This window comes from Perissodus microlepis, chromosome 22 (assembly GCF_051167445.1).
Source record: "Perissodus microlepis isolate ML-2025 ecotype Zambia chromosome 22, ASM5116744v1, whole genome shotgun sequence".
NCBI lineage: Eukaryota > Metazoa > Chordata > Actinopteri > Cichliformes > Cichlidae > Perissodus > Perissodus microlepis.
The window spans coordinates 24,115,999-24,130,321 of NC_140481.1; the positions used below are offsets into that span (position 1 = coordinate 24,115,999).

The 14,323-nt window shown below is 40.6% G+C and overlaps 1 protein-coding gene across 3 annotated transcripts in view; it reads right to left on the reverse strand.

Annotated features, from left to right (window-relative positions):
* Positions 1-14,323, reverse strand: part of epha10 (EPH receptor A10) — a 166,779-nt gene continuing 152,456 nt past the window's right edge. For all 3 annotated transcript variants that reach the window (XM_084919679.1, XM_084919678.1, XM_084919680.1), the window contains 9 exons: positions 11,815-11,940; positions 10,498-10,683; positions 8,002-8,063; positions 7,400-7,516; positions 6,548-6,634; positions 6,063-6,215; positions 3,621-3,811; positions 3,354-3,518; positions 1-2,428 (listed from right to left, as the gene is read on the reverse strand). In XM_084919679.1, coding sequence (XP_084775805.1) covers positions 2,314-2,428; positions 3,354-3,518; positions 3,621-3,811; positions 6,063-6,215; positions 6,548-6,634; positions 7,400-7,516; positions 8,002-8,063; positions 10,498-10,683; positions 11,815-11,940 — 1,202 coding nt within the window. In that variant the 3' untranslated portion in view covers positions 1-2,313. The remainder of the gene's footprint in view (positions 2,429-3,353; positions 3,519-3,620; positions 3,812-6,062; positions 6,216-6,547; positions 6,635-7,399; positions 7,517-8,001; positions 8,064-10,497; positions 10,684-11,814; positions 11,941-14,323) is intronic.

Here is a 14,323-nt window from a genome sequence, read left to right on the forward strand (position 1 = left end):
TCGTATTGGAAGTTTTTTAATAACACATTTCAATATTGCAACAGCCATCAGATTTTCTCCTAATGGGTAAAAATCATTTAAAAACTAACAAAAACAAAAGAAACTTTTTTTTTTCCAGTTGTATATTCCAAACATCAGAGTTTCTTGGCTATTGCCCTAAAGTCAAACAAATAAAACCCTTACACAGTGAGCAGATATTATATTCAACACATTGTTCTTCAAACAAATTATAAAAATAGATTTAGCATTTTCAAATACATATATACAATATTAAACATATCGTAATGGTCACAGCAACATATTGGGGGACAGAGCGGGAAACATTTCCGGTTTCATTCATCGTGGTGAAGAGGTCCAGGCTGTTTTGTAGTCTTGTGTGTCTGTTTAAAAGGTGTATTTTTGGATACGTGTGATGCGTTTTATAGCAAAAGGAGGGTACAAGGAGGGACATGTTTACCAAATTGAAATCCTTAACTTTATTCCAATTAATTTTCGCACCTTTTACTGTGAATCTGTAATGCCCCGATAAATGTCTTCCCCAACCAAATGGAAAAGCCAGATTGCTGTACACAGGGAATTCTGGGAGTTAACTGGTAAAAGTGCAACCATATAGTCTGATGGAGCATGATATTAACAGAAACATAAATTTAAACCTGACAATCCAATAGCAACCAAAAGGAAAAAAATATCATTGATGTTCTGTAATACTGTATCCGTACTGCAACACACACACACACACACACACACACACACACACACACACAGTAATGTGTATACAGCAAATCTAAATGGTAATGAACCTAAAATTAACTGTTGCAAATCCAGCGTATAGAAATACACAGATACTGTGTGCTGACAGTAAAAACCCTCCAGTGTTCCTCTCACTTCCTCTTTACAAAATAATATGTTGAGGTACAAACTCACAGTCGAAATAAGTCAACGGAACAAAAACGAAACAAGACAACTGCTTTGCTCAAATTATTATTTTTTAAATACTTAAGTTTAAATAAACCATCCCAACATCCTCTCTGGAGAGGTCTGTGTTGCAGTCTGTAAACATAAATAAATATGGATAAATATCTAAAATCAGACCACCTTCCAGAGATAGCCCGAGTCCTATACAGAGTAATAAACATTGTAGTGAGAGCCTTTGGAGAGGAGGATCGTGTTATCCAGATGAAATCCAGCAAACTAAAGGGAACGATTTAAGCTTTAAATGCACACAGAAAGCATGGAGAAGAAGAGAAAGATATAGGGACTAAAGCAAACGTAGTTAGGAGTAGCGAAACAGACAGCGACGTACAACAAATTCATGAACAATCAAAAACACATTTTCAACCCTTTGCTTTACAATTTCATCCTGCAGCGATTGTTTCACCATCAGTAGTACCAAACAGGATAAATGAATGCTGATATCCCTGCTGAAAGAACAGCATAATATCAACACAAATATTTTACTTAAGTCCGTTCATGCCATGAGCAAACTTTAGATAACGTATATAGCACTACAATGAATCCTCGCCCCTCTCATTCTGCCACTTTGCGGCTTCATCCAACCTCCGGCTTCACTAACCTGAATAGCACGGTCTTCCCAACCTGCTGCTTTGAAAACGCAAGTTACATTCCAGCCATGTTTATTCTTTAGAGTATTTCTTTACCATCTGATATGAGATCAGCTTTGACCGTTCTTGATGTGATTCTGTATCTTCGTAGTAAATCAGTTCCTGTTGATGTGAAATCAGCTGTGCTAGTTCTGAGGCATTGTTTTGACCCAAGGCCAATAAAATAGTTCCCTTCATTGAGAATATCTTGGTTTTAGTGAATTTATGTTGTAAAGGGATATTTCACCCCAAATGTTCACGTGTCTTCGAGCTCTAGTTCAAAATTGCTGTGCGCGTCTCTCCCACAGATCAGAGTTCAGCTTCAGACAGAGACATTTTTAATTTGTCTTTATGCGCTGATCTAGAACCAGTAAGATGGAGCCAACGCAGGTGTTGAAGGTCAAAGTGCAGATAGAGGTCACAAAAAGTCACATGACATCACTCCTCTGCTATCCCCCCCGGTTATGACATGAACACAATGTCACAACTGATCGCAGTCTTCAAGGGGGACTTGTTGAAAAGAGAAAGGAAGGAATAAAGGAAGGCATGAGGAAGTGTGGGAAGGATGAGTAAATAGATGAGTGCAGTTAGCTGAAAGATCAGCTCATCTATCTTTATGTATGGAAGAGCTCTCTCTCCTCTACTCCACCCCATCATCCATCTGCACACATGTAAGGATCTGCAGCAGCACGAGACTAGGTGAGTTGACCGTTTAGACCTGCACACCACGCCCGTGCATTTGGATGACCTGGGCTCTCAGAGTCTGGATGGCAGCCAGTATCAGCTTCTGGTGCTCCAGGGAAGTGATGCCAAGGCTCAATACATCTCTGTGAACACAAGATTTACAGAGATCAGAAGATGTGGATTGATTGTTTTTAATGATGCTTCGCTTTTATGATTTTTGTTTAACAAAGATGTAAGACTGAAAAGGCAGTTTTAGTCAGCTTACTTTAAAATGCAAGCCAAACCCAAGTGTTAAAAAACATGATGCAGTGGAATTCTAATCCTTTGTGCTAAAAAAATACACCATTACTGTATCTTTGACCTAACAGCAAGGACACCAGTTTTTGCAGAAACATTTTTCTGTAGCAATCTTTATATGAAAGAGAATGAGGCTGCACACATATGTTTTCAGGGAATACCACTTCCAGTTTCTTAAATGTATTCATTTGCGTCTTTATATTAATTCAGCACAGACGCCCAGCTGTCTTAGATATGGCTGACGCAACTCTCTGACACACACCCCTGAGCTCAGATGGGAAAGACGTCATTTTAGATTCAGATTAAGAGATTAATCTCAGAGTTCACTGGGTCAGTTTGACACTTTGAGGCTTTTAGAAAACTGGAAAGGTCTGCTGCTTCTTAGAAATTCCTTCACTGTTAATACTCAACACTGTAAATAAGAATAACAACTGCCATATTTAGACATATTTAAATGGAGCTAAAAAGGTTGGTTGCTTCTGTGACATCTCATTTTTTTAATATACAGTCATGTTTTATTATAAGTAAGTTATCTAGTAAATAAACAGCCAAATATTTGCTCAAACACAGGGTGATGTCTCTTTACCTACATATATCTTACAAACATTGATTCAGTTGCTTTTAAAGTCTTGAATATTAGCAGTTTTTTACTAGAATGAATTGGCTTCTCCCTTCATTGATCTGTGTTCTTATTCTTTTATTAAGGTACCCTTCTGTTAAAAAAAATGTAATGAAAAGGTCACACAGTCAGAATTGTACAAAACTACTCACTGTACAGTCATTCGTGCCACAGACTCCAAGTAGCAGTATCCCGCAGCAGTGAAGTTGTCCTTGTATCGGCCCATGTCTACTGCATCCAGCCACTCTCCAACAGAGTTAAAAGATGGGAAGGTGGGGAGAGGCCTGTCAGCTAGTGTAATGGATGAACTCAGGGTTCTATAGTGGGAGAAATAACGATTAAGGCTTTGTAAAAGTAACTTTTTAAAAAATTTATACATTCAAGGATCTACTCCAACTCATGTAGTCATGAGACTGTACCTTCGCGCCAGTGTGGAGGAACCGATACCGTCAGGCGAGCGAATGCTCTTGCTGAGGGCCGAGTGGATCTGACTGAAGCTGGGCCTCTCCGTCCTCTCCTTCTGCCAACAGTCCAGCATCAGCTGATGGAGATGTGGAGGGCAGTTAACTGGAGCTGGCAGCCTGAAACCGTCCTCGATGGCCTTTATCACCTACACACAGAAAGAGGAAATCGATAATATCAGATTAGAAATTAGTTTTGTGATTTTCCAGTACTCATGGTATAATTGGATACATTCTTAAAGAGCATGTTTGAGTAGTAGGGCAGAGTGGGAGAGGTGAACGAGGATGTAGAGAAGTTTTGTCCTACTTTCAAAGTTCAATAAGATGCTTAAAACCTTTTCCCCTTGCAGTGGACTTCTTTAGTTGCCAAGAATAGAACTCTTACAGAACAGAACAGAAGACTGTATAGGTCACACGTGGAAAAAAATTATTAAATAAAAGTACATAATAATCACACTACCTAGAATGTCCCACTGTATGGCTTAAAATCTAAAACTGACCTTGCAAGCCTGCGGCAACTGTAATACTTAAATTTCACAGAGATATCATCACCCTAATATGAGTGGAATACATTATGTTTTTGGTAATAAAAAGGCTCCAGAACTGTACAGCAGGTATGCAATCACAGAGGGGAAAAAAGAGCCCCTGCAAATTTGTTCACAACTAACTGACGCTGTATGCAGACTGAAAGGTCAGTTAGTGGGATATCCACTGTCACTTGGTGTACCTCACACGATACTTACTGGGTATCACAATAACAGCACCTTTTCATTTCCAATAATACAATATGCGGTAGCTCTTTGGATTGGGGGAAAAAAATCTAACCAGCCAAGTTTGAAATACCAGAAACATCAAAGCAATGAAACAAACACTCCATTAAAAAGTCTGTGCTTTCTTAAATACTCCCCAAAAGATAAACTATCAAATTACAGAAAATGTTTAATCTCTGCTCAGCATCATCATCAGGCCTCTGAAAACTCACTGTCTTCAAACAGCAGTGCTTGAAAGCATCCTTCCAGACTCTCTTGATGTTCTTTACTGCTCCATCAAGCTAATGTCGCCCCCTATTAAAAATCATTCACTCAAACACCCCACGAGACATTTCCTTTCAGTATATCTAGGGACATGGGATATATCCTCCACCGCAACCACTCTAAGAAATACAATCTCCTGAAAGGAGGCAATAAAGTCTGAGAATAATCACAAAAATGACACCCATCAGCAGCATTAATTCCTAAAACACTCTCTTCTCTCTCTGCCTACCCGGCCACCCACTTCCCCACTCCACCATCCTCTCAGCCCCTTAAGCTTCTATCTCAGTAAAGAGCATTCATAAAATGCTTTTCAGCATTTGACATTTTCCATTTAATCAGAGCCGGTAGGTAAAGGGCACGACGGATCACAGGTGGACAGGCCGACCAACAATTCCGTTATGATATAATGTATCAATTTAAAGTGGATTAATATCCCTGGCGCTCTACAAGCTTGATCTTTGCCCTCTCAATTGGAAAGTTTGATAATATAAACCAGGCTGAGATGAAACTTTCTCCAGCTTTATAAAAGGGCACTAACAAAGAGTATTAAAGAGCTACCTATTCTTGTGCTTGCTGAATAACTCATGCATATTAATTTGGGACATTCAAAAATGGAACATGCAAGTAATCAGTTGCTTTACACGTAGCTGCCTGCAGAAAGTGTAGTCTTTATGATAAAATTCATTTGAAAAGGCATTAGGATGATGAAAAATAATATGTCTTGAAAAAAGCTCTTTGCTGATAATGCCTGGAGTGTCACTGGCCTCACTAATAAGAAAAGCAGTAACAAGGATCTGCTGTCTGTTGTCTCATATGCAGACCTGTATCCTGCTTTCAGCTATACTATAGAGGCATGACATCCTTAAAAAGGGGGGAAATATAAACCTCTTTTTGTAGGACAAAGAAAAAAGAGTGACAAGTAAAATGGGCCCACCCACAGTGACTTTTAAAGGTTGCTAGTGGCGGCAGGGTCCTATTAACTGGACAGTCACTCCCCTCAAATAGTGCTTTACATTTCTTGAAATAAGCTGACTATTTTCTGAGAGATTTTCTACACTTAATAGCAGGGTGGCAGGCAGGGATAGGCAGTGGACACTAGAAGGGGGTCAATGCATCCTTAAGAGAAAACAGGATTGGTCATGGAGCTGATGCAGACTTAAAGAGGGGGACTTAGGCCCTGCAATAGCTCTCAGAGGTACTGTGGCTTCTCGGTTTTCTATTAATAAGATGCATGGTGGGCACAGATAGAAAATTCATTGATAAAAAAAAATTAGAGAGCGGCAAAAGAGAGAGGTAGGGTACAAAAGTATAGAAATTAATATTGAAATTGGAGCAAGGAATATGGGGAATTTAAATGCACACTTACATCCTGGTTGCCCATATCCCAGTAGGGTCTCTCGCCATAGGACATGACCTCCCACATGACAATGCCAAAGCTCCAGACATCTGAGGCAGAGGAGAAACGATGGTACTGGATGGCTTCTGGAGCGGTCCACAACACCACACTTTTCCCTCCATGCTGGCGGAGAGGAACAGGAGAGGTAAGACAAGATGTAAAAGGGTGTGGAGAGTTCACCAAAGTAAAGCTTTAATATTCCCTTTGAAAAGCTTTGAGCATATTTCCAGCAGATCAAAGGAACTGTTAGGAGATTGGGTTCACCTTGGACTGAAATCCTAAAATAACCATAGAAACACTGGATTTTTCTCCCCCTCTACCTCAAAGCCCATGTGACCTCGCCTGAACTTGACATAACATATGATAATTCCCATTTGATCAGACTCATTAAGAAAATATGCCCTACATGTGTGAGTTATAAGATGTATAAGGTTGCAGAAAAAATGTTATCTCACCAGCGTGGTGTAGATGGCCTCTATTTTGTCCTCCTGAAGAGGTCTGAAGCCAGACACCTTGCAGCCAAGGTTGGAGTTAACCAGCACCTACGATTTGGAAAACAGGCTGATTAGCATGGCTTACGTTTGGAGGGGAAATGCTCACAGTATGAGAGCTCACTACCCTGGTGGGCAAAGCTCTTATCACACCAGGGACAATTGATTGTTTACAAGAACAGATGTTCCTGATTTTCCACAACACGACCACTGTATCTGTAGTTTGATAGACGGCCTCTTTTATGAAAGACAAAAAAACCAAACCAAACAAAACACACACACACACACACACACACACACACACACACACACACACACACACACACACACACAGTCGTGTTTTCATATCCTTGTGGGGACATCTAATTGGCATAATGCTTTCCCTAGCCGTTTACCATAACCGTAACCACCAAAAATGAAAGCCTAACTCTAACCCTAACCATAACCTAATTGTAACCCTGACACTAAAACCACATTTTGAGTCTCAAAAATGCCTTCAAACTTGTGGGGACGGGTTTTTTGTCCCCATAAGGGGTGTTGGTCCCCACAAAGATATGTAAACATGGTACACACACACACACACACACACACACACACACACCCCTAATGAAACGTGGGTGACACAATAATTTAGACAGTTTTGTCAAATTTTCAGCTTCATGTAGTCTTTCAGTAAAAAACCTACAGGTGAGTGCTTTCAAAGATGTTTGCAGACAAGAACGAATTGTAGTCTGCAAAAACTCATTATAGAACACGACATCCTGTTCATCACACCATACCTGTCCTCTATCATCTACTCCCACCTGCTCCCCTTACCTTGTGCGCGGCGAGCCGTTTGTGGACAAAGCCCATTTCGGTGAGGTACTTCATCCCCGACGCCACTCCGGTCAGCATATCCATCAACTGCATTATACTCAACTGGCCTTCATGTTTCTGAGGTTATGAAAGGAAAAAAAGAAAGATGAAGAAGAGGTGGGAGAGAAGATTGTGAGCAGGGTGAATGGAAGGGGGAGAAAAACAGCACATCTGCCTCTGCTTTACAATGTTGTGCTTGCTGAGCTGAAAACCTTTATTTGGAGAATAAAAACAAACAGGCCATTAATTCATATCATTATAAACCACAGTGAAGTGGTTCACAGAGCAAAGGGGCACACTAACAGTTTACAGAAGCTTACAGCAGCTTTGAGCAGAAACACTCCATTTGTGCAGTTAATTATGCTATGTTTTCCTTATTACAGTAATAAGCACAAGAATTGCTGCCCTAGGACCACATCATATTAACGGTATATTTAGGACAAGTAGAACAAAAGTGTTGTTAGTGCAGCTGCTTGAAAACAGAGAGTAGTAATGAGTAATTACAGTTTAATAATGAGCATCAGCACATATATTTAAGATGAATGCACAGTAATGAAACTTACCCTAAGGAATGAATCTAAGGCTCCGTTAGACATGCACTCCACTATGATCATCATGGTGTTTCCTGGACAAAGACATGACAGAGGGCATATATGAACAATTGAAACGGGGATAAAATTGTGAAGTGAAGGGAAAAAGGAAAGCAATAGTATGATAATAGAGATATGGAGGAAAAGGGAAGGAATAAAGTGAGTCTAGTCCACTTGGCAAGCATTGTGCGAAGCCATTCTTCACTCTGTGAACTGTAGTGAAGCCTGGAGAACCTGTGCGCTGCCCTGGCTGTCTCAGCAAGTTTAACGACCCTGAAACACTCACACACGCACGCTCTTACTGTGCACAGTAGCACGCGCTCATATACACTACACGCGTGCTCACACACATACTGTGCCGAGGCCCAGATGGCAGGGATCCAGTAGTGCTATGAAGTGCACGGAGGAGGGAAATGAAAATAAAACTGCATTTGTTGGAAGGGAGACGAAAGGAGGAAAAGATTGCGGGAGGTTGAGACAGTAAGATAAACCTTGACAGATATGTAAACAACTTTACATCTACAAACACATATTCTAGGATGGAAAGGTGGTCTGATCAGTTCTGACAGTTTATGCAGGCATAATACAAGAATGATAAATTGCCACTGTAAAATCCCCGGTTCCCAGTTTCCCAGCATTACTACGCTTTTAGGAAGCTATTTGAAAAGGTTACCAAATATGCTGTGGGAAGTGAGAGCCAGGGATGCTGCCATAATTTGCCAGCCATCATGTAATTAATGTGAGCTGGATAATGAGTCTGTGGTTGAACGGGCTTGCGCAGGGCTGGAATGGCCGATGTATTCAGCTACAACCATGGACCGAGTAGAATCATATTCTGTTTTAAAAGATGTCACGAATGTGGGCAAATTCTGAAGGGAAACAAAAACACAGAAGACACACTTTGAAACATATCTAAAAGCAAAGTCTTGACCTTTGTGGCACGGTGATGTTTTAAACTTTGGCAAAACTCCATCAGTCTATATAGAGACGAGAAAACAAAGCCTAGTGAAGCAACTTGCGACCTGGGAGCAATGTCACATTTTCTTGTAGGAGAACAAAAAGTCATCATAACCCATTATGCAATATGTCATAGTACTGACTGAGATGAGATGGCTATGCAGTAAAAACTATTTCTTGTGGTTATCTACAAGAACATCTTTGTTTGCAGTCCTGCAACCAGCTGTTCCAGGTCTCCTACACTGTGATTTTTTTTCTGCTACTCTCACTTTTTTTGATAATGATTATAATAGGTTTAAATAGTGTCTTCATTGATCACCCATTTAACACATGCCTCTAAATTATGAATAGAAAGATTAGTATAGAACAAAGGGACAATAGGTGGTATTTTGCAGGTGAGTGAGATGTATTGGGCGGATGGAAGGGGGGCTAAATAAGAATCCGGTGGGGGCGTAAGTGATGTAAAGCAGGTGATTTGTAGTCTAACGGCATGTGGGCGTGCGTGGGTGTGTGTGTGTGCAAAGATTTGTGATTTCATGCCAAGTGAAGAGGCAGGCGAGCAGGTGTGTGTGTGTTTGTCAGTGATGGTAAAGAAAAAGTGAGCATATGGGACAGCCTTTTCGTGTGTGCGTGGTGAGGAGTGTGCACGTGGGTTTTCAATGAATGTGTGTATGTGTGCATATGATGGTGGGAGGGATTGGAGTGCATCTCAGGGCCCCGCTGGGTCTCTAGCACCAATTACTGTACCCTGCACATCTGCTGCCATCCTACTGAGCACAGAGTGTGCTGGGGCACCGTGCCCACACATACACACACACACACACACACAAACATCACCAAAAAGCATCGCAGCGGCAGTAACAAAAACTTCACAAACTCCTTAAAGCTTCTCCCTTTCACCTGCCATTCCCATTAACCTCTACCTCATCTTCTGTGTCTCTCATGTCTCTTTCTTCAGTTTCCTCCCTTCAAGTTTTTTTCCCCCACTCTCCTTCCATTCTGTTTTCGCTCTTGGACCTCAATTGCTATCTGTCAGCAGAAAATAGACCTTGATGTAGCTCCGCTGCTGCTAGCATAAGGCATCCATCTACCCACCCTGCTTTCTCCTTTTCAAACTTTACTTCTTGTTCCATCCTCCTTTCTTGCCCTCTTTGCTGTAAGCGCTGACCCCCTCCACGTGTGAGTTATTGAGGTATCTGGAGTGTCTTAGCGCTCCTCCCAATCCTTGTCTCTTGCTACTCCCTTTTAACCTCTCTGTATGCAATTTTAAGATGCTCAAATCCCAATTACCCCCTTTTCAACAGCCTTACTTCCTTCAACAACTGAGCTGGTCAAACTGTAGAATTTCCCCTGATCCTTGGATTCCTCCGTTTTTTTCCACTCTATGCTTCTTTTCATCTATACCCATTTTCCTTTGTTTTCCCATTCTTTTCCCAGTGGTATCCCCTTCCTACTATACTACCTTTCTGTTTCTGCTCTCTGCACAATATCCCTCTCTCCCTCCTTTCTTACCAGTGGTGATAACGCCCTCCAGCCGGATTATGTTAGAGTGGTCAAATTGTCCGAGAATGCCAGCTTCGCTAAGAAAGGAACGGCGCTGCTTGTCAGAACAACCAGCCCTTAACGTCTTTATGGCCACAGGCAGCTCCCTCTTACTGGGCAGCTTCAGGCAGCCACGGCACACCTCCCCAAAGTCACCTGTGGGGGGAGACAAACAGAGGTCGTGATCAGTGTCAACGGATGCACAGAAAGAGAGCGCTTAGAGAGAAAAACATCAAAAGAATGTGAGAAGAAATGAGTAAGGGTTAGACTGAAGGGGATAGAGGGGGAAGCCAGACTTAGATGAAGAAATACTACTTCATGTTGGGAAGAAAGAGTGATGACATTGAGAGAAAAAGATGAAATACAAAGGGATCAAAGAGAGATCAAAGATGGAGTAGAGTGCAGGTGAAACAGTGAAGCATCTACTAGAGGCAAATACAATAGCCACAATAGTTTAGCGCAATTTTGGCAAAGGTCTGCAAGTTCCCAAATTTGATTGAACTGGTTGCCAATTCAGCCTCAAAGCAGATTCAGAGAAAGTGCAAAAAGACACAGAGTTGACTTTGAAAGGTTTCTAATACTTTTTGTTTTCTTTTTACCACAGGACAATATATTTTATCATTTTTGTTATAATATTTGGAAAATTAATGGATTAAAATTGGTTGTCATTCATAATTTCTACTGTGCTATATACTGCTTTTGATTATATCCTCATTCCTAAAATGCATTTGTATGCTTAGCAAAATATAAATGAAACAGAGGGAGTTATTCAACACAATCTATTTAATATTTCATGTAGCATAAATACTACAAAGACAACATGAGAGACGGATTTATTTTTGTTTAATTAAAAAAATATTAATTTTAAATGTAATGCCCGCAACATGTTTTTGTTCACTACTTCTTTGAACAGGAAACGCTCACTGTAGTTATGCTTCCAAAACCTCTCAAAGCAGAAATATTATCCAGCAAGTTGCCTTTTCAGATATGGAAGCTCACATATCATGTGCAATAATACTACAACAAACTAGATGCTATTTTGTTAAACCACAGTATAGCTTTCTAGTTCTCCTCTATCTTAAAGGAGCTTGGAGCTTAAAGGATAAACAACATGTGTACAATTCCATTGAGTATGTACAATGACAGTAAAGGGCTTTTCTATTCTATTCTACCCCACTCTAAAATTGCTGAGCCCACGCACCCTTTCATCGAGTGGTGAAGTCCTCCACCATCATCTCTGGGATGAATAGTGGAATCTGCGATGCTTTCTTGTGTATAGTCATGTACCTGTGTGCACAATTCTCTCGATCTTGATGCTCGAGTTGTCCAGCTCTTTGGCAAAGGCGTGGACAGCCTGAAGCAGGTCTTCGCAAGTCTCGGGGTCAATGTAGGTCCTCCGTGTTGGGATCTTAACTGCAGTGGTATAAACACACAAAAATATTTATATAGTTTTAAAACTGGTGATATAAAATGAGACATCTGTTTTCTACACTTTGTAAGACATTACATCATTTATTGTGCACATTCTTTATAATGTCTGAAGTACCCAGCAGCAACATATCCACATTAGATATAAAGAAACACTCCCAGACTGGCTGGACCTCGCTCTCAACACAAAGCAAAGCATTTCTAAAGTCTGCATCGCTTTGTGCTCTACTGAGGCTACCATCAGTGAAAGGGATTGCTATGTCTGTCTCCTTCAAGAAAGACTTTCTCTGTGTATGATAGTTGAACATTAGACCAAAATGTTGTGTCTGGGAAGAAGGCTTTGCTCTTTGATCTCCAGCCTGAAATCAATACCAGAGTTTTACCATTGATGTTTGAAAATGCTGAAAAGCTTTCTTTTATCAAACTCTACATAGCTCTATATAACTGTAGGGTTAAGGTAAATATCTCAGTTCTTAGTCAGTTTTTCAAGGTTATAATAGCCAAATATAACCCATAATGCAAAGAGATGATTTGGGGGGATCTGTCATTTTATTTAAAGGATGAAAAAATAACATATACTTCCATTTCTTTATTCATAACTCGCCTTACTCTCCGTTTTATTTGTTGTGACCTTGCAAACTCCTGGGAGACAAAGTAAGATCAAAGGCTTTGAGTATTCAAGTCTTACTGGGTTTCCTCCACAAGGCTTTATTCAGATCACACTGCTCTTCCACAAGGGTTTTTGTCTTTTCAAAATGTTATCGCTCTAACACACACATACGCAGGCAAAATAACAGACACACACGACCAAAATACAATCTTCAGTCAGAAACTGGGACAAGCATAATAGACTTAAAAATGCTGAGGCAGAGAAACCCTAGTCACATGGTGCTTATAGTTGCCTTGCTCCTTTGCTGTAAGTTTCACACTCTAGGTTAAAAGAAACCCTCAAACCGCAATGTTGAAAATAAAAAAACAAACCTGGATGTGTTTCAACTTAGTAATTCAAAAATTACTTGATAATTTTTCTCTGACAAATTGCTTCATTTCTTTTACCAGCATCTACAAAATCCCTACTGTGAGGCTAATGAGACACAATAATTGGAAATTTTACCTGACATTTAGAAATGAAAGGGATATCGACTCCAACTAGTTGACTGTACACAACAAAACAAACACTACTTGGTTTCTCAATGAGCCTTAGTTTTCTTTATCAGCTAACTGCCTGTTGTACTTACTGAATACCAACGGTAAGAAAATAAACTTGCCAGCAGGTAGTCAATGACCATTAACCAGTGTATTATAGCTCTCAGCTGGATGACCTTTGACTCCTGTTACTACACTTTAAGGCTAATCTTCCAGGAAAAGGCCTGGTAGTACTCCCAAAAGCAGCACAGAGGCTCTCAAATGTGATTACAGTTTCAGATTGACCTGAGGGAAACTGTACTGGCTGCTTCAAAACGGCTTATTGATCTACCACACACACATGCTTACTTGTGCGAACAAACACACACACGCTGATATGCTTCTCTCTCTCTCTCTCTGTGTGTGTGTGTGTGTGTGTGTGTGTGTGTGTGTGTGTGTGTGTGTGTGTGTGTGTGTGTATGTTCTTTCCTATAGTAGCTTAAAATCAGACATACACACACACAAATGCACAAAACACATAGCATCTCGGTTGGAAACATGAAGCTGAGCCTTAAATCTGCATTCTATCTAAAGGCCACCAGATGGCGATACTTGTGGTTGCAATAAAGATTTCCTGTCTTACAGACGTCGATGGGAAATCAGCTGACCTCTGGGTTTATGGGCTCAGTCACGCATTTTGAGTCTATTTTCTAAATTTTGTTCATACCATGTTTCAAAATGGAGGATTACCTGTGGTATGAAACCACGCAGTCATTGGCTTACAACTTGTCATTACCCAATGAGCATGCAGTTTCACAGTCAGACCCACCCCTTCCTGCCACATCCATTTTTTCCCCCTCTAGCAAAGCTGGAAACGCTCATCTTGAAGCTTCACAGCAGGACTTCAAAACCCAGTGCGTAATGTCATGGTAGCTATGCCCATCTTTTACACAAATACAACATTACATCATACATATGCCCACATACCAGGAAAAATCTCTACTCCAGTAAGGACTTAATCTTCAATCTGCATTTGTAGTATAAACTGTTCAAGGTCAGTCTGCTTGAATGTACTTCCATCCATCCTCTTCCGTTGATCTAATTCAGAGCTGTGAGGGGACCAGTTGCCATAGGCTGAGTACATCCTGTACAAGTCGCCTGTCTGTCGCAGGTCTACTTGACTAAAATCAACACCCAACTTTTCAAGGTTAACTAACAAATAGCTTTGTTTTAGTATGTCACC